Here is an 18,302-nt window from a genome sequence, read left to right as displayed (position 1 = left end):
ATTGGAGGTACTCAAGTAAATGCTAACTTACCTCACTGCATACATATTATATGCAAATGTTATTTATATACATGTATATAAAATCTCAGGTTATAGTCAATCATACAAAATGAAAACACTTGACTGTAAACATTGTGTAACTCTGTATCACATGACCGATAACAGCGAGAGATAACACAGATTTACAGCCGAGTAGAAAGAGGAAGTCGAGAAGCAGTTGCTGAGCCATAAGGAGCAACAGGTTGTGGTGACAGCTTTGTGGCTTTGCTCTCTTTGGGCGAAGCGGGTAGGACAGCAGGGAGAAGAGGCGAAATCAGCTGGTTTCGTGCAGGAATATCTGAGTATTTTGCGCCACCTTGTGAGCGAACCTCTTCCAAGCCAACAGCACATCTGTCACAAAATGGTGTATTTAATTTGCACTCTCCGACACCATACAGATGAGGTCACCTGCTGTGCCTTCTCTCCATCCCTCCTGGCGACCTCCTCCGGTGATAAAACGATCCGTGTTTATACCACGGCCGACTTCTCGGAGCTTCCCTTTTCTCCTCTTAGGGGTCACGGCTACGGGGTCCACTGCTGTTGCTTCAGCTCCTGCGGCAGCTTCCTGCTCAGCTGCTCCACAGACGGCTCTGTCATCGTGTGGAGCGCCGAAACAGGTGAGGTGAAGACTACGCTCGAGCACCCCGGCCGCAGTCCTCTCCGAGTTTGCGCACTGGCGCCAGACTCCTCTCTCCTCCTGGCAGGAGCCTGCGATGGCACCGCGGCCCTCTGGGACTTCCGCTCCAAAACGCTACGCAGGTACGGCATAATAAGCATCACACAGGGTCACAGTGACAGTTTTAGTATTATTAATGTAATCTTCTCCAAATATGAATGTCAACATGAGCCTTAGTTAATATTTATTAAGAGCTAAGTAGTCAGACTCTTATCCAATCCGAGGTCATTTTTCTCTGTGTTTCCAAATAATTTTTTGTCCACGTGACTCGAACAATAAACAAACTGCATCTTCACACGTGAAAACTGATTTTCAGTATTTTGTTCAAAAGCAACAACAGAGTCAATAAAATATTTGTTTACTGATAAATGTCAGCTATCTGAACATGGAGTGCTTTCTTAACCCTTCTGTCTGCCGTCTTGACATAACAGTTGTACAAGTTGAGACTGGAGGTTAATAATTGAACTTGGAAAGTCTGAATCACTCTTTCCACCTTTAGAAACATCTCTCAGCCATTATCAGCAGATGGAGTCATCGCACACATCAGTGTCTCTTCAGATTCTCTTACTTCATGTTGCACAAAATGTAACTTGAATTTTCTATTAGACACACAAATCAAAACGATAAGAAGGGAATAGAAAATAGACTAAAAAAATGATCTTGACATAAAGGAAATGATCTCTTAATACATAAAACATCTTTCTACGGGATCTTTAAGTAACTGAGCTCTAATAAAGTTTCGAAACTTGCTTTGTTAATCTTCAACAGACTGGAGTAATTGTCTTAAAGTTATTGCAGGTTCGTCTTCAGGTTACAGCTCTGTCATCACAGACAGATGGAACGAAATCACAGAGGAACCAGCTAGACAAACACGGAAGCAGCCAACTCAATAATTCTGATTAAATAAGCCAATTAAAAAAGCATTTTATCAGGATTATTTTGTCTTTTAATCCTCTGATTTTTCACTTTTGTGCTCTGGAACAGCTTTTCTGAGCACCCCGAGGCCTGCTGTGTGTCTCTGATTAAAACCCACAGGTGGTTTAAATCATTAAACTCAGTGCGGGACTCCACAGCCTAAACAAATTAAATTTCCCTCCTTCGAATTTTACACACTTCCTGATAAACCTTGAAGTCTAAAACGAGTCACACTCAAGTTAGTGCTAACATCCCCCTCCCCCCTCGCAGATGTGCCACCGTAAGCGAGGCCAGCGTCGTGGCTTGCTGCTTCTCTCCGTGTGCCCAGATGTTTGTGACTGGCTGCACCCGTGGAGACCTCAAACTCTGGGATGCTCACACCAGCCTTCTGCACGCTGAGAAGGACGCCCACGACCTGGGAGTCACCTGTTGCTGCTTTGCACCCCAGTTCATAGTTAGTAAGTTCTCTTCATTTATTACTACTGGTGTAGAAATTCAGACATCAGCTGCGTTTATTGGTTTTACGTCAGGGTTAAATGGGATTTCTTTATGCTATCGTCTCACATTTTTCATCTAAATGGTGCTGGTAAATTGAGTCAAATAATCTTTAGAACACAGATTCCTATTCAAAATAAAAGTTGAGCATCTCAGTTACTCACCTCATTTTCTGTGGGGCTTTTTCCCTCATCAAAACTCTTTTGCAATTTTATGGCTTTTGCTCTCCTTCCTTAGTTCCTTTTGCATTAGGTTCATCTTGCACAAGTAAAACTGAATCCGTCATCAGTTTTCAGTTTAAAAGCAACTTACATGTACTCCTAGAAGCAAAGTACCTGGCTCCAATAAAGACACTCGTTATGTTAGTGTTACTGCTGTATGTGCTGTAATGAATGGGTTACACCTAAAAAACAGGCCGTCAGATGATATTTGCTGCCCTCTGCTTTCAGACCCATTCAAGCATGAATCTTAACAAAAAGGGGATGTGGCTTCTCTCGCTCTGCAGATGGCTGCTGTGTGGAGTTTCGACTGGCCTCCTGCGGACAGGACAGCCAGCTGAAAATATGGATTGTTTCCCAGCGTGAAGGAGCAGGTAGGCCGACCCCTCTGCCCCAGCTTCCCCACCTGAGTGCTCCCTCACTCGATTGCCGAGTGGGAGAGACAGGGAGGGAGAGTGTGCTGACTGCTTCAACCTTGAAACCTCTCTGCAGAATAGAAGAATTTTATTAGTGTGTGGAGTAAATCAGCTGCAGACTGACTCATTAATAATGGATCACTTTAAGACATTCTGCTGAAATACAGAAGCAGCAGCAGATGACTGTGTGTGTGTGTGTGTGTGTGTGTGTAAGAGTTGGAAGGAAATCAGGTGCATGTATCCATGATGACATTTACATCTTGTACAAGCAGCAGCAGAAGAGGAACATTTGTGTATGTTCACACGTACGTACCCCGGCTACAGACTGTATTTTTCGTTATGTATGTGAACACACCATGTTGTTAGGTTCCAAGGTGTGTTGCTATGGTAACAGCCATTTCTTGGGAGGATTTGATGTGTCCCACGTGGTGACCCAAGTCCGTGGAGATTTTTTTTTTCTTTTATCTCCGAGGGACACCAGACAATGTCTGTCCTCATTTCATTATGCTTTAGTTTTTTTTTTTTGCCCTCAGATGTGAAGGAGGTTGAGCTTGGCCTTTTCTGAAATGTGCACTTATCTTGTCTTGGCATGAGGACTATGCGCTTGAACCTCTCTTCCACTATTTTATGAAAAAGAGACTCAAGTGTAGGTGATTTAGGGAAGCAAGGGGCACATTTCAAAGCTGAGATTGCTGTCGAAATGGAACATTTTTTCTAGTCCCTGCTTTTTTTGCGTGTGAGTGTGTACAAGCCCCATATGTTCACGGAAAAATCTCTCATTCCAGCTTTGCGTATTAGCTCCATGGGTCAAGCCTTTAATGCTGTCAGATCTGAAGCATTCCCTTCAAGTCACCTATCAACACTTGCTGACATCTCCAATCCACACGTCACATTTGTTTAGTTTATTTTGGTCTCACTTGTATAGTTAAATTGTCAGGTTTAATCAGGCGTTACGGTTTTCTACTCCACTGTGGTGTTTCACATCAATCAGGAATATGCCTGGAAATAACACATTAACCTCCCAGAGAAAATGGTGTGTTTATGTTTTATTGCTGAAGAGAAAAAGGGGGGAAGGTTTTATTTAATACATGTGTATTTGCAGGATGATTATATAAATGCTGCTGCAGATCAGTTGGTTTTGGCACGAAGAATTAATGCACAGTGGATGTGAGTTTATTGGCAAAAATAAAAATCATTTGTTTCCAAGGAGTTGTCAGCAGGGGGCACAGCTACAAGGGGGGAAAAAGTCATCTACCTCTACTTCTTTTTCTGGACTTCAGTCAACTGCTGAGATCGAATACAGACACAGTTTAACTTTGGTCTCATCTTGCTTGTATGTGTTGAACCCCAGCCTGTACCATGAAGCTGCTTCAGACTCTCACCAGCCAGACGGCCCCAGTTGTGTCTTGTGCCTTCTCCTCTGATGGAGAATTGGTTGTCTCAGGGTAAGACGCTAATCACACTCTCTGTCACAAACATACACACACATGAAAATCACTTCCTCCAGTGTTTTCATCCCATAATTCCCTCTGCTTCAGCAACTAATTATTGATATTTGTACCTTTCAGGTCACGTTTAATATTCTATTTGTGGTATTAGTTCCTTTGAAGTTGCTTCATAATTTGATACAATTCATATTCAAATTCATTTTTTTCTGTCTGTATTTTTTTTTCTGTGCTTTAAACGGCCGTGCCATGGTGAGCACTGATCGTGCTGTTCTCTCAGTCGACCACAGGAGGAGTGCATTTTGTTATCATATAGCTTCTGCTCGGTCCTTCTGTTGTTCCTGGCTGAAATTCAAACACGCTGAAGGTTAATCTGTGCTCAGCGTGGTGGGTTTTCGTGTGTGTGTGTGTGTGTGTGTTTATTTTAGAAAAGAATCCCTTTTTTCTGCTCATTATTCTATAATGTGAATGCACGCATATGCGCGCCGCAAATGAAGTTGACTTTGTTTACTCTAAATATTCAACAGCTCCGTGGATAAAAGTGTCGCAGTATATGATGCGGTAAGTAAAGCGCAAACACGCCACACATAATATGGGGTTGGGGGAAGGTTTGTTGTTGTTTGCTGCTATAGTTAACTGTGGTCGAGGACTTCTAAACAATAAATCACAGCCTCCATAAACACAGATGTCAAACATTCCCGTTCCGTGTGTTTGGACTTTGTGTACAGAGCCTGGGAACCGTGCTCCAAACTTTGAAACAACACGACAGGTAAATGACCCGGCCTGACCTCCCACCGCAATGCAATCTCTGCAGCTATTAGACAAACAGCAGAATAGGAGTCCTGGTGTTTCAGATCAAAAAGTGTGATTTTTGCTTGATTAGTTTTTCCCAGAAGCACCGGGTGCAGTGGTGCAAAAGTATATTCCCCGGCACTGCTTTTGCACCGTCATTGATGTGGCACCACAGGTAAGAAGCAGCACACCGCTTTGATGTCCTTGAAAGGATTTAAGATGCTGCACGATCTAAGGCTAGTTTTTTTTTTTCCTTTCGTAAGTGTCGAGGGAACCAGATTTTTAAGGCCGCTCTCTCCCTGTGCCAGTTTCAGTCAATTACACACGTACACCTTTCACATTCCCGTTCCTCTTGCTCCTTCCTGCAGGTATGTAACCGCCATTGCGCTATCTCCCACCTTTCCCTGGATTGCAACCGGCTCTATGGACAGATCGGTAAACGTGTGGAGAATTGGAGATGGGGATGACAGCACTGGTAAATACTCAGCAGAGAATTGTTTAAGTTGGCACCAGCAAATGCACAATCACTCCTCTTTTTAAAACAAAATGTTAGCAGTGGTACAAAGCCCAGAAGCCATTTGCAGCGCCAAAGATTCCCAAAAGAGTGTTTTGGGAGTTGTCCAGCCAGAGAAGCTCCTATTACATGTGTACTCCTGTCTGGCTGCAGTGTCTAGAGGAGGAATTGTGATTGATGTTTATTAGTGCAGCAGGGCAAAGTACCACTGAGCCTTGGAAGGCTGTTCCTATGGAGGCAAACACTGCTTAAAACCAAAAAAAAGGTTATACCACAACATGAAAGAAAATATTTGGAATACTAAATGAAAAGGTGCAATCGTTAGACATCTGGAAGCCTTGAAGCTTCATCATTGCAGCTTCCCTATCTGCCATTAGTCAGGCTGATGTTGACAAAGTAAATTCCATCTCCATGAAGATCTGCCTTTTTTTTTTATGCCTCTCTCTATCTCCCCTTTAATCTTGTTTCTTTCTCTCGTTTCACACATTGAACCTATTCCCTTTTATGTTTTTCGGCAGCAGCTGAATCAAAGGAGACACAGTGCCAAGGTAAATAAATGCATCACACTGTTTTGCCCTTAGAAATCTTCAGTTATTCAGCTACTCTTTCAGCTTAAACCAGTGCTGATTTATTTTAATGCTTCACATGCTTTATGGATGGTCCAGGTCTCAGCATCTAGTACAGCTGCTTGGATAATTCAATTTGTGGATCTACTGTTTTGTTTTTTTTTAACTTGTGATGGTTTTTTGTGATTTTTTGTTTGTCGTTTATTGTGCAGCGCTGTACAAAAGTCTCGAGCCGACCCTCATTTTTCCATATTTTGCTAGTAAACCCAAACTTAGAATTATTAAACATATGCAAAGGACTTTCAAAGTTCTCTGGATGCTGGCTGCCTTTTGTTCTGACTGATAGTGTCCCATTGTGTGTGTGTTTTATATCTAGGTATGCTTTTACTGCATTGGCGGTGTGTTTGGGATCATTGTCATGCCAAAAATGAATCTCTTTTCAATCACACTTCCCAGATAGTATTGCATGGTGAATCAAAATCTGATGGTTCTTTTCTTTTTGTTCATAATTCCATCGAAAATCCATCGATTTTCACAAGATCTCCAACAACACAGGCTCAAATGCAGCCCAGAACCAAGAAAGAGCCTCCACTGTTGTTTTGGTGGCTCTAGACACTGATTGTTGTCTCTCCCGACCTCCTCTGTACAAATTGACAATGGTTTGAACCAAAAATGTCATTTTTGGATTCATCACTCCATAAGACCTGTTGCCACTGATTTTTAGTCCATTTCTTGTGTAATGTCGCCCCTTTTCCCCTTCTTTAAGGGTGAATTCATGACAGCCAGCTGAGACCATTTTTGATGAGTGAACAGGAGACAGCTCAACTAATAATAATAGATTGCATTTATATAGCGCTTTTGGAGACCCTCAAAGCACTTTACAATTCCACTATTCATTCACTCTCACATTCACACACTGGTGGAGGCAAGCTACAGCTGTAGCCACAGGGCAGACTGACAGAAGCGAGGCCCCTCTGGCCAACACCAGTAGGCAGTAGGTGAAGCGTCTTGCCCAAGGACACAACGACCGAGACTGTCTGAGCCGGGGCTCGAACCGGCAACCTTCCGATTACAAGACAAACTGCCAACTCTTGAGCCACGATCGCCCTTACAGGACAAGTTTGATCTCTCAGGTACTATGTCAGGTCATTTTCCTGTCTCTTAAGGACATGACTTTCAGATACTGTTCATTTGCTGTCGAAAGTTTTTTTTAGCCATGTCACTTCCTTTGTCCTCCACTGTTTAAGGACAAACTTTGCACCAAGCTGAGATTTGCCCAATTTTTGGCTAATAGCTTTTTGGGGATCACCTTGTTGGTGCAAAAATGCTACGTTATGCCTATCAAATGGTGTTATCTTTGACAGTTTTCATATATTCAACCAAAGAAATGGGAAAGATTAAAAATGCATTTTAAAATGTGTCCTTTGTTAGGTATAGATACAACATTGATCCGTTGCTTGAATTAGGTGCTTTTTTAAAAACGCTTGAATGATTGATAAAAAACACCAAACAAAAACCAGAGCATTCCTCTTGAAAATGGTCAGATACAAGGACTGGACTGAAAATTAACCAAAAAAATCTCCCAAGAAAATCTTTGAAAACCCTTCAGAAAGCCCAGAGAACTATTTCTGAAGATAATTTTTAAAAATTAAAGTCTGCCTTTTTCTAAACAAAATACTGTACAAAGAAATAAGTGGCTCAAGACTTTTACACAGTACTGTATTTTATATTTTGTGCCCCAAAACACATGCATGTAACTGGAATCCAAAAGCAAGAATATAATTCAGTAATGGCTGTCTTGTGTGAAGGAATAAGCGTGACATTATTCAGTGTTTTTCCTAATGTTTGCAGCTCATTTCATCCCACTGAGTTATAGAAATAAAAATATTGTTTAATTTTCACAAGAGACTAAGTAATTCATGAGAACAAATAGCTTCCGTAGTATTTAGCCATGCTAGACTGAAATATCCCTGTGCTGAAATTTGGTGCAGATGTCTGGGCCTTGAAGATTGAGATAGTTTGGTTTTTGAGCAAATACTTGCAAAATAATGCCAATCCCATCAGCCTCTGCTGTGTATTAGCCAATGTTAGCATGCTAACTCTTCTTAACTCAGATGGTAAACAGTGCTATCACTGTGACTATGTTAGTATGTCTGGTGCATTTAATGCTAAGCACATAATTTAAGGTTATCGTCATGGTGTTAGCATTTTTTTAAACAGAGCAGTGTTTTTATAAAAGACCTAAAAGGCAGTAAGACGAGCTTAGATACGATGAAGAATATAAAACACAAACAAAACGATAAAAAACGAATCATGGACATCACATATCTAACGCTAATCACTCTGATATACTGTAGTTCAGAAAACAAAAACATTGAACTGTGATTTTGAAAGATCATTATAATGTAATAAAATAATCATGTACACACACAGCCACTGCAGGCTGAGGTTTAGACAACATTATAAATAAATGAAAGATCAAATTAAATAATAAAATAAGTGAAGCGTGTCTGGACATGTGATTTTAGTGGATTATGTAGCAGTTGATTATAAAATGAACATGCGATCCCTGATTACATTATTAGCCCAAATCACCTGATAGTTCAACTGATACCTTTTGTATGCATTCAGATATTGTATGCTTATTAAGGTGGTTTAACATAACCACTGTTTCCGTGCATCTGCAAGCTGCTTTGCAACCCACCTTCACCTTTTCTTTTCTTTCTGACCTTTTCATTGTTATCACTGATGCCTGCTCTGTTGTGTTGCTCTCACTGCAGCTGGGCTCAGCTTATTTTCCCGAGTGTTTTTTTTTTTCACAGTCGGATACAAAACAGAGCCATAATGCTAAAACTACAGAACTGTTGTTTTGACTATAGTGGCCTGGAGTGAAGTGTATGGTGTTGCATACTTTCTAAAACTATAGTAGTGGTCAAAAATTAAAACTTGCTCCTAGAGTAATTAGTCTGTGTTTGTCTCATCTCTTGGTTAATGAGCATTATGAATGAATGAACAGGAAGGTCTTTAGAGAACTGACCTGAAAATAAACCAATAGGTTTTTGGAAGCGAAGAAATGTGTCACCAAGTGTAGATAGTTTGGGTTTTTTTTGAGTAACAATGAGACTCTTTTGCAGAAAAACGTGCCTTCGGGATATGGTTTTGCAGGCTTATGTAGGACTGATTTATTGTTGGGATTTGTTGACAAGAAGAAGAAATGAAGCTCACCAATCTTTAAGGTGTAGAGAATGGAAATGATGAAGAAGTCTTCATATGTGAATCTGTCTGAGTAATCAAACACAGCATTCTGAGCTGTTTCAGTCAGCTGCCATGCTTTGACACAGTGTTACCAGCTCCTTAGACTTGGAGACTCGAGGTGCTGCTGCCAGGGCTGCAGAGAGGAGCTCCTGCTTTTGTGCACGCTGGTTGACCGTCATGGGTTACTCGGAATTTAATGGAGCTCAGCTATCATTAATTCCACCTGTGCTTTCACTACTGTGACGAGTCAAGAATTCAGCTTTGAAAAAGGTCTATGGAAGGTTTTGCATCACCTCAGATTTTAAAATTCAGTTTCCAGGAGAAAGCCCTCTTTTTTCCCACAGTCAGACAGAAAACACAGCTGAAGTAATTTAATATTTTTATTTATTTATCATTTGTTCATTTTAATTAATCTTCCGTTTGGTGTAGTTAGTTACCAGAGCGGGTAACTAACTACTTTTTTTTTTTTAAATGTCTAGGTTTTGATTAGATTAGTTAAACATAACATAAGCAACAGACATGTTTTCAGGTGGGTATTAAAGAGCAGAATTTTATGTGGAAAGAGAGGGTAGTAGAGACAGCAAGAGGTGGGGGGAAAACCTAACACATGGTTAAGGTAGTAATGAGCTACACATCTCAAGTCTTCAGGCTTATCCTGGCTAATGACTGCCAATGTGAACTATGAAGCTGCTGTGAGGTTTCATTAATGGGGCCAACGCACAACAGGCCAGTTTGTTGCCACGTTGTATGATGAATGATAGCCACATAGTGTCGTGAAGGTTGACGAGCTACATGCTGGCAGAGCCTGAAATAACACACTCCTGGGTTTCATTTTCTTTCCTTTGGGAGATCACATACTTGTGTGTGAGGTCAGGTGTGTGTGCTTGGAATACTCATAATGTGGGGCTACTGTTAAGCAACACTGTGGGGAAAAAGCAAGTCCCCACTCAACTACAGCATGACGACTCAGTGTAAGGTTAGCATAGGATTAATGTAAATGTCCTCAGCATGTTTGAGTGTGCATCAAAGTAATTATCACTCCCATATCACCGCAGAGGGGACATGTCCTTTTACTGTGGAGTGCGAATGGAATCTGTTTGTTTGACAACGGGTATGTTTTGTTGCAGGAGTCAGGGGAATAATCACAGAGCACTTCCTGGCTCCCTGTTGTGTGTTTTGCAGGAAGGAAGTTGCCAGGTCACTCCGGGTTGCTGCTCACTGATTGGTCAGAGGACGATGTGCAGACTTGGCTGCGTGACGAGGGACTAGTGGAGCTCGTCGGTATCTTTAAAGCCAACAACATTGATGGACCAGAGCTTAGCCAGCTGAACAAGGAAACAGCAGCTGAGCTTGGAATTGGTGAGGATGGAATTTAAAGCAACCACTAACATTAGTGTACACTTCACTGACACACATTGGGATTCTGTGTTTTTGTGAGGATTTACTCCCTGATCCTAACACATAACAAGACTGAATTAGAAAGCATGATGTAAGCTCCTTTTATTGATGCTCTGATTTATTTTTTCCCCTCCAAAAACTCCTCCCAAATAGTGATGTGATTTAAGGGCGTGAAGCAGCAGCATGTCTGTCTGCTTATACAATCACAAATCACGCTGGGATGACAGTACCCTGCTGGATGACCTTTACCTCGGGAACAATGATAATCCTGCTGACAACAAGATTAGTCCCCTCAGGGTCATCCAAGGTCACAGTGCAGAAAGGCTCCGTACAAACTGTGGCCAGAAAAAAAGAAATCACAACACATGTAGGCAGCAGTATCACAGTAGAGCTGCAAATATGTGCAAATGTCAGCATTTCTATCTCCACTGAAGCAATTGAACATTCATACAAATTCAAAAATGACATTTATAGTGCCTTTCTTATTTCTTTTTTCTTTTTTTTTTGGCATATTTGTCAAACTTAAATGTTTCAGATCATCAAAGAAATTTGAATATCAGTCGAAGATAACCCAAATGAGTAAATACAAAATGCAGTTTGTGAACAATTTCAATTTATTAAGAGAAAAAAAGTTATCTGGCCCTTTGCGATAAAGTAGTTGTCACCCTGCCCCAGTTCACTAGCCACCGATCTCATTACTGTCAGATCTGTTGAATCAAGAAATCACCCAAAATAATTCTGCTTTCTCGCTAAAGGATTTTAAAAAACAACACATCATGCCACAAACAAAAGAAACTTTAGAAGAGATGAGAAACACGGTCATTGACATCTATCAGTCTGGAAATGGTTACAGCACCATTTCTAAGGCTTTGTGTTATCAGCGAACCACAGGGAGAGCCACACATGGAGAAAACTTGGAACAGCAGCGAGCCTTCCCAGGAGTGGCCAGCCTTCCAAAATTACTCCAGCAATGTATGGACAACTCAAAAGAAAAATAGGATCCTTGGGAGAGTTTCAAGGTGAAAGTCTGAGTCCAGTTACACGTGTAATACTAACACAGAATTTAGTAAAAAGAATATCATACCATGATGGTGGTAGTCAATGGTGTAGGGCTGCTTTGCTGCTTTGGGGCCTGGACGACTTGCTGTAATTGATAAAACCTTGAGTTCTGCATTGTATCAGAAAATCCTGAAGGAGAATATCCATGCTATGAAGGTCAAGCATTGTGCAGCAGGTCAATGATCCAAACTGAAAATAACCAAAACAAACCAAAACCCCAAATTAAGGTTTTGGCCCAATTAAAGTCTAGACTTGAATTGAAATGAGCCGTTCATGCTCAAAACCCTCCACGTGTGGTTGAATTAAAACAGTTCTGCAAGGAAAAGTGGACCAAGATTCCTCCACAGCAATGTGAAAGGCTGCCAGTTATCTCAAACACTTGATTGTAGTTCTTGCTGCCAAGTGTTGCACAGCCATTCATTAGGTTTAGGGGGTGATTACTTTTTAATTTTGGACTAGGTAGGTTTGGTTGTCATCATTAAACAACAGTATTTTGTACTAACTGAAGTTATTTTAGCCTAATATTGAAATTGGATTGATGATCTTAAACATGTAAGTGTGACAAATGTGCAAAAAATAAGAAATCAGGAAGGGGGCAAATACTTTTTCACACACTGTAAGGTTAATACAATATTTTAGAATAGGTAGCCAGACAGAGTCAGGCTACCTGTTTCCCCTTTTCCCTCCTAAGCTACAGGAGGGGGTGTATGTCAGCTTAGTAAAGTCCTATCTTGAGTTCTTTTTGTAAACACACAGTTTTAAAGGAAATTTGCAGTTTGCATGCTGCATTGGAGCCATGATGCCCAGAAATCCTGCCTCTTGCCTAATTGCGAGTACTTTGTTGTGCCAATTGTAATCAGCTGAATCACAATCTCTCCCTTAATCACAGTAAAAGCACCCTCTTGCCTATTGTTGGGTTTGCTTTAATTGGACAGTAGCAGCAGCGTTAAAGCCAACTTTCCCCCTGCTTGCTGTTCAGTAATGCAAAGCATGCCTTATGTCTTTTCCATGTGTTTGGTATGGAGGACAGCTCTCATCATTACCAACGAATGAGGACAGAGGAAACGGCAGATTGCCACATTTCCTGGCCTTTTTGTGCTGCACAACCAAGAACTATCATTTTCCATCCATGCTGCTTGTGTAAATGTGTGCACATGCATAGACAAACAGCCGCTCACACATGCTGCAGACACACACAGAGCAAATTGGATTCCAGCGCACTTTACTCGATGAAATATTCATGAATCTTTGAGTAAGGGGAGGGGAAAAAAGTTCCTCCAATATAATTCGGCATATCTCTGTGGAGACAGCCTCATTCTGCACTTTTATTGTAGCCCTGCATCAAATTATCTATCTAAATGTAAAGTGGACGCTATAGTTCTAATGGCTTATGTCTCCATGAAAAAGATGTGTGGGAACTTATGGAAATCTTAAATGAAGCATTACCCTGTTAAGTGTAGTTTTTCCATCTAAGAGTCGTTTATTGGATGACTCAGATTGGTTCGGGGGGTTTCATTGTGAGAAGGCGTTTGATTGGACGCTGCAATTTTTCCAATAGGATCTGAACTACTTGTAGTTCCGACAGCACGTCTTCCCTGTTTCGTCTGCGTTTCAACTTAAATGCAACGTTTTCAAGGCACAGACTTAATGGTAAAGGCGAGTCAGTCTGTATAATGTGAGTGTGAATTCTTTCCTCCCTCCATCTCTGCTTCCTGCTCAGTGAATGAGTGCAAAATTAAGACATACTCACAACATTTAATTTCCCCAGTAAGTGAAGTGACTGGTCCCCTGTGAGCATTAGCTGATTGTGAAGACCTCTCCAGTTTGTTGGAGGCTGATTGCATCCTATAAATGGATCAAATATTCACCAGTACATCATGATGTATGATAGAAAAATTTAGAGCGCATACTGTATATCAGTATGAACTCAATTTCAACTATTGCACACGCCGCTATTTGCAAACCAAACTACACACAAACTATCTAGAAGTGCAATCATTAGAAACAACTTTAAGCCACAGTTGTATAAAAGTTGCAAAAATCCTTGCAACTTTGCATTTTTGCCATCGAAACTCAGTATTACATGACCTTGGCACATCAATCAATGATAAACCTCAGTACAGCTCATGAAAACATTTATTCACTCATCCAGGCCTGTATCTCCCTGTGAAGACACTAAGGTCAAGTCATTGAATTTTTTTCTTAAGTAAGAGAACACTCTGCATAGGTTATAAAAAATAGTATATATATTTAGTTCAGGCCAGTATATGATTGTTGGGTTTTTCTCTGTATTTATTATTGTGCGATCTATTGTACAATATAAAGCGCCTTGAGGCGACATTTGTTGTGATTTGGCGCTATATAAATAAAATTGAATTGAATTGAATTATATGAATAAAAAAATCTTACTTTCCAAACAGAACCTTATTCCAGTGTGCGGAATTGATGGCAACAAAAAATATTCTCCAAATTTGCTGAAACAATATGTCTGGTATGTTGTCTTCATACTGGTTCATTTTCATACAAGGTGTATGTGATTTGCATATCACTAAAATCTGTTTTATTTCCATTTCACACAGTGCACCAACTTGTTTGAAAGTGAGTTTTATTATAGACTGTATATCAAAGATGGACAAAACCAACGCAGCAATGGGTTTTGGAGTTACTTTTTGTTTGTTTGTTTTAGTTAGTAATGTTCATCTCTAGACTTAAATCACACAGATGAATATTATTTATAATTTGTGCTACATAACATACAAATAAAATGCTACACTTCTTGGATTGTCTGTGCCACACAATGGCAATATTGTCTGTAAAACAACTGGATTAAAGAAACACAAACATGACCGAGTGGTCTTGTGCAATGGCTCAGATTAGCAGAGAGTGTGGTAGTCTGCAGCTACCAGTCACTTAAAACTGTAATTTCCCTAAAAATTCACATTAAGCATTAATATAAAAAGGAATTATCTATCCATTCTCTGCTGCCTATCCTTTTGAGGGTCGCTGGAGCCTATCCCAGCTGTCTGGGTACACCCTGGACATGTCGTCAGTCTGTCACAGGGCTAACACATAGACACAGACAACCATTCGCACTCACATTCACACTTATGGGCAATTTAGAGTTTCCAATTAACCTATCCCCACTAACTGCATGTCTTTGGACTGTGGGAGGAAGCCAGAGTACCTGGAGAGAACCCACGCAAACACGGGGAGAACATGCACACTTCACACAGAAAGACCCCAGTGGAATTGAACTCAGGACCTTCTTGCTGTGAAGCAACAGTGCTAACCACCGTACCACATTAAAAAGGAATTAGTCTATACAATACAAAATAATAACTGAATAAATTTGGTGTAAGTTAAACCATAAAGGCTGCATAAAATTTCCTGAAAATGTATTTTTTGTGACGTTAGGTTAAGTTGTTTTGGATGCATCCTATGATTTAGCAGTCACCTATAGCTATAGGAAGGAATAAATGAGCTTTCCTCTCTTTTTGTTGTGGCTGCCACCATATGCGAATAAAATCTTCAGGACTTGTGAAAGAAAATGTCACTGCAGCTGCTCTCTCTGTCTGAATGAGACCTACACCTCCATGGCACTGCCATTATACGCCGACACACCACTAATCAAGTGCGGCTGTATAGGTCATCACTCCATTTTAGCTGGTGGTGAAATTTGCAGCTGATGATAAATTCACTGGGTGCTGTCAATGGGCAGAGACATGCAGCTGCGTGCAGAGTGATTTTTCCTCTTTTTGGACCTGTTGGAGTTTTATTTCCGAGTAGGATAATGAGAGACGTTAGCTAAGCAGCCATCATGACACAGCGAGGTGTCTGGCTCTTTGTGTCTCAGTACAGAGTGATCATCTGCAGGTTCAGATTTATCCTCCCTTTTGTTCTGAGAGAGAACAAAGTCAGTGTGTTCAGTGCCTGCTGCCTCGCTGCGTCAACCCAAATTCATTGAAATCGCTATTGAATACCATTAACGTACAACAGTCTTTGGTTGGTCTTTGTAAGGTAATGATAATGAGGTTTAAATAATGCTAAATGAAATGTTGAGACCAGCCTTTTCACTACATTTGAAAATTAACAAAAGGTGCACTGTACTCGATATATATCACCATCATGGCTAAAAAGGACACTGAACGGCGTTTTGGTTTTTTAGAGTCGGTGGGCCTTCGTGGTCGTCTCCTGAGGAAAATCGAGGCCCTGAAGGCAGAGCAGAATGGTTCAGAAGCCCCAGATGAATTCCTGTGCCCAATCACCAGAGAGCTGATGAAGGATCCAGTCATTGCTGCAGGTTAGTTTACAAATTAAAAGCACTTGGTCCCTAGCGTCTTAAACTGAGCCAAAGATGGGGACAGCTTCACTATAAAGATTTTTACTTGCATTATCTCAGTGTATTTGGGATTTCACTGTATGTGTGCTCCACAGATGGCTATTCCTATGAGCGGGAATCTATTGAGAGCTGGATCAGAGGCAAGAATAAAACCAGCCCCATGACAAACCTACCTCTGCAGACAACACTCCTCACCCCCAACAGGTCTCTGAAGATGGCTATAACGCGGTGGAAGTCGAACCAGGAGACAGCAGCTCAGAGTAGCTCAACATCTGATAACAAAAGCTGATTGAAGTAATTATGAATTTGTTCAGGGTGCCATTCAAGAGTCACATCTGGCGAAATGATCAGAATCTGAGATCCCAGAGAAGTTGACTGATATTTATACGGTAAATAACTATTTTTTTAGCTATATTTTACATAACTGTCAAATATACTTGTATTTAAAGAGAGAATCTCTAAAGCAACACTGTAACTGTGCAATTTTAATGTGCCTTTAAAAAAATAAAGTGAAGTACAACTCAAAATCCACTTTTTTTTTTTATCCCCATTTAAATTGAATAAAATGGGTTTGCTTTCACAGCCTTATTTGGACTGGCATGACTATTAGCATATCGCTAATGGAGGCTGATGCTAGAACTTTAGATTTACAGCATTTATCTGTGCAACTGGCATCATGTGTTTTTGACCGTGACTTAGCAGTTAACATTATCAAAAATCGGTCATTATTTGGCTAATATTCAGCAACCTTTATATAATCTTACTCCAGTTATTAATTACTTACTAAGTACTATAGTGTGACATTTTAAAACCTACTGTAGCTTTACTCTGTTTGTAGCTACAGCCCAACATGGTCTGTTACTAACAGCTTGCAGTGGTTTATTCTTGCTCAGTAATCCTGGAAGATGCCATGTAAAACTGAACGATACTGTTTAAAAATCATTTTTGGGTCATAATGAAACTCCCACGAGGGTAAACCAATAGCTCACCCCACACTAACAACCATAGACTTAGCTTCTTGGTTTCAGTGGTGAAGATGGTGCATCTTAAACATGCAATAGTTGTAATGCCCAATTTTCAGGTATCTGTATTTTACTTGACTAGTTCTTTTTCTGGCGTCTTTTCACATTTACTCTCTACATTTTCTTTTTAAAGGTAAAGATTGCTCAATGGTATCTGATAAACTGGAAATTTAAACCTTACATGTAAGTACTTAGGCTTTTAAACACTACTATCTGTACAGAATGTCTGTACTTTTACAAGCTTAGGTCACCATAGGGAAAACAGCCACTGGAGGCCGTGGCATGACCAAAATTTATTGCAATTGTGTGCAACAAACTTAAAAATCTTTTGAGTTTGAAATGGTTGTTTGGATTCAGGAGCCAGGTCTACACCCACTTGCAGTCAGTTGACGTCCTCAAAGTGATTTCAAGAAGGTGATAAAACGGCCATCAAAAGTTAGTAGCAGCCTGTTATCAGTTTGCAACGTAGTAGGGCCAAGTTGGCATTTGTATGCGATATGTTTGTGATCACAGAGTGTCCACAAGTGTGATAAATCAGCAAAAATTATCAATCTTTTGCCCTCTACATGGACAAAAACTCTCATGAACGGTTAAATTCAGAGTCCAACGAGAACCTAATTGAGCTAAAACAGGAATTCCTGCACAAATATTGACTTAGCTGTTTCAGGATGGTGATTTACTGCAAAATGACACTCACTGAGCAACCTTGCTATTACATAGGAAAATAACCAGATTACAAGCAACTGAGTGTTGGCAATCTGTCAGCGTTTATAAATTAGACTGCAGTTATTTGCAAACTTTTGCCAGTCTGTCTGAAGAGATTGCAATCAGTCTGAGTCGGACCATAATTGTTTGGAGATAATTGGTCTCCCACCAGGAAACCTGTGCGATCGCCTTGGTCACTCAAGTTAAGCATGCAACACTCTCAATCTCTGGACGACCGGCTGGTTGCCAGTTGCTTGCAATTTAAGACCATCACTGGGAAACCGGGAATTTTTTCTAGTTAGGTTCCCATCCTGTCTTTTAAAAATTCTTTTTTATTCTAACATTACACACCAGCCCTACGCACGCATCTATGAAACACTTGATGGACACTGTGACACATTACAGGTAAAGCTAAGCTAATCCTAGCTCCATTTATTACATTGCATTT

General features: G+C 40.6%; 1 protein-coding gene across 2 annotated transcripts; it reads left to right on the top strand.

Annotated features, from left to right (window-relative positions):
• Positions 1 to 92: 92 nt before the first annotated feature.
• LOC134645503 (WD repeat, SAM and U-box domain-containing protein 1-like) lies at positions 93 to 16,639 on the top strand. Of its 2 annotated transcripts, none has more exons than XM_063498963.1 (11): positions 93 to 798; positions 1,901 to 2,088; positions 2,631 to 2,717; positions 4,111 to 4,204; positions 4,732 to 4,765; positions 4,933 to 4,973; positions 5,365 to 5,471; positions 6,032 to 6,058; positions 10,514 to 10,690; positions 15,954 to 16,088; positions 16,223 to 16,639. In XM_063498963.1, exons 1-11 carry the CDS (start codon positions 401 to 403, stop codon positions 16,414 to 16,416), a joined length of 1,482 nt encoding a protein of 493 aa, XP_063355033.1. In that variant the 5' UTR covers positions 93 to 400; the 3' UTR covers positions 16,417 to 16,639. The 2 variants fall into 2 exon arrangements, with proteins under 2 accessions (XP_063355033.1, XP_063355032.1); XM_063498962.1 differs by having other exon boundaries at positions 95 to 798; positions 6,029 to 6,058.
• The last annotated feature ends 1,663 nt before the right edge of the window (positions 16,640 to 18,302 follow it).

The sequence above is a fragment of the Pelmatolapia mariae genome, linkage group LG16_19, assembly GCF_036321145.2.
Source record: "Pelmatolapia mariae isolate MD_Pm_ZW linkage group LG16_19, Pm_UMD_F_2, whole genome shotgun sequence".
In the NCBI taxonomy this organism is placed as follows: Eukaryota; Metazoa; Chordata; class Actinopteri; order Cichliformes; family Cichlidae; genus Pelmatolapia; species Pelmatolapia mariae.
The sequence above is the reverse complement of the archived record's forward strand: the minus strand, read 5'-3'. Positions and strand labels throughout refer to the sequence as shown.

Excerpts from the sequence above, each read along its gene's own strand:
- LOC134645503 (XM_063498962.1), top strand. The coding sequence starts at position 401 with ATGGTGTATTTAATTTGCACTCTCCGACACCATACAGATGAGGTCACC. Across the intron at positions 2,718-4,110 it reads TTCCCAGCGTGAAGGAGCAG|CCTGTACCATGAAGCTGCTT; the intron begins GTAGGCCGACCC and ends GTTGAACCCCAG. Across the intron at positions 4,205-4,731 it reads GGAGAATTGGTTGTCTCAGG|CTCCGTGGATAAAAGTGTCG; the intron begins GTAAGACGCTAA and ends AATATTCAACAG.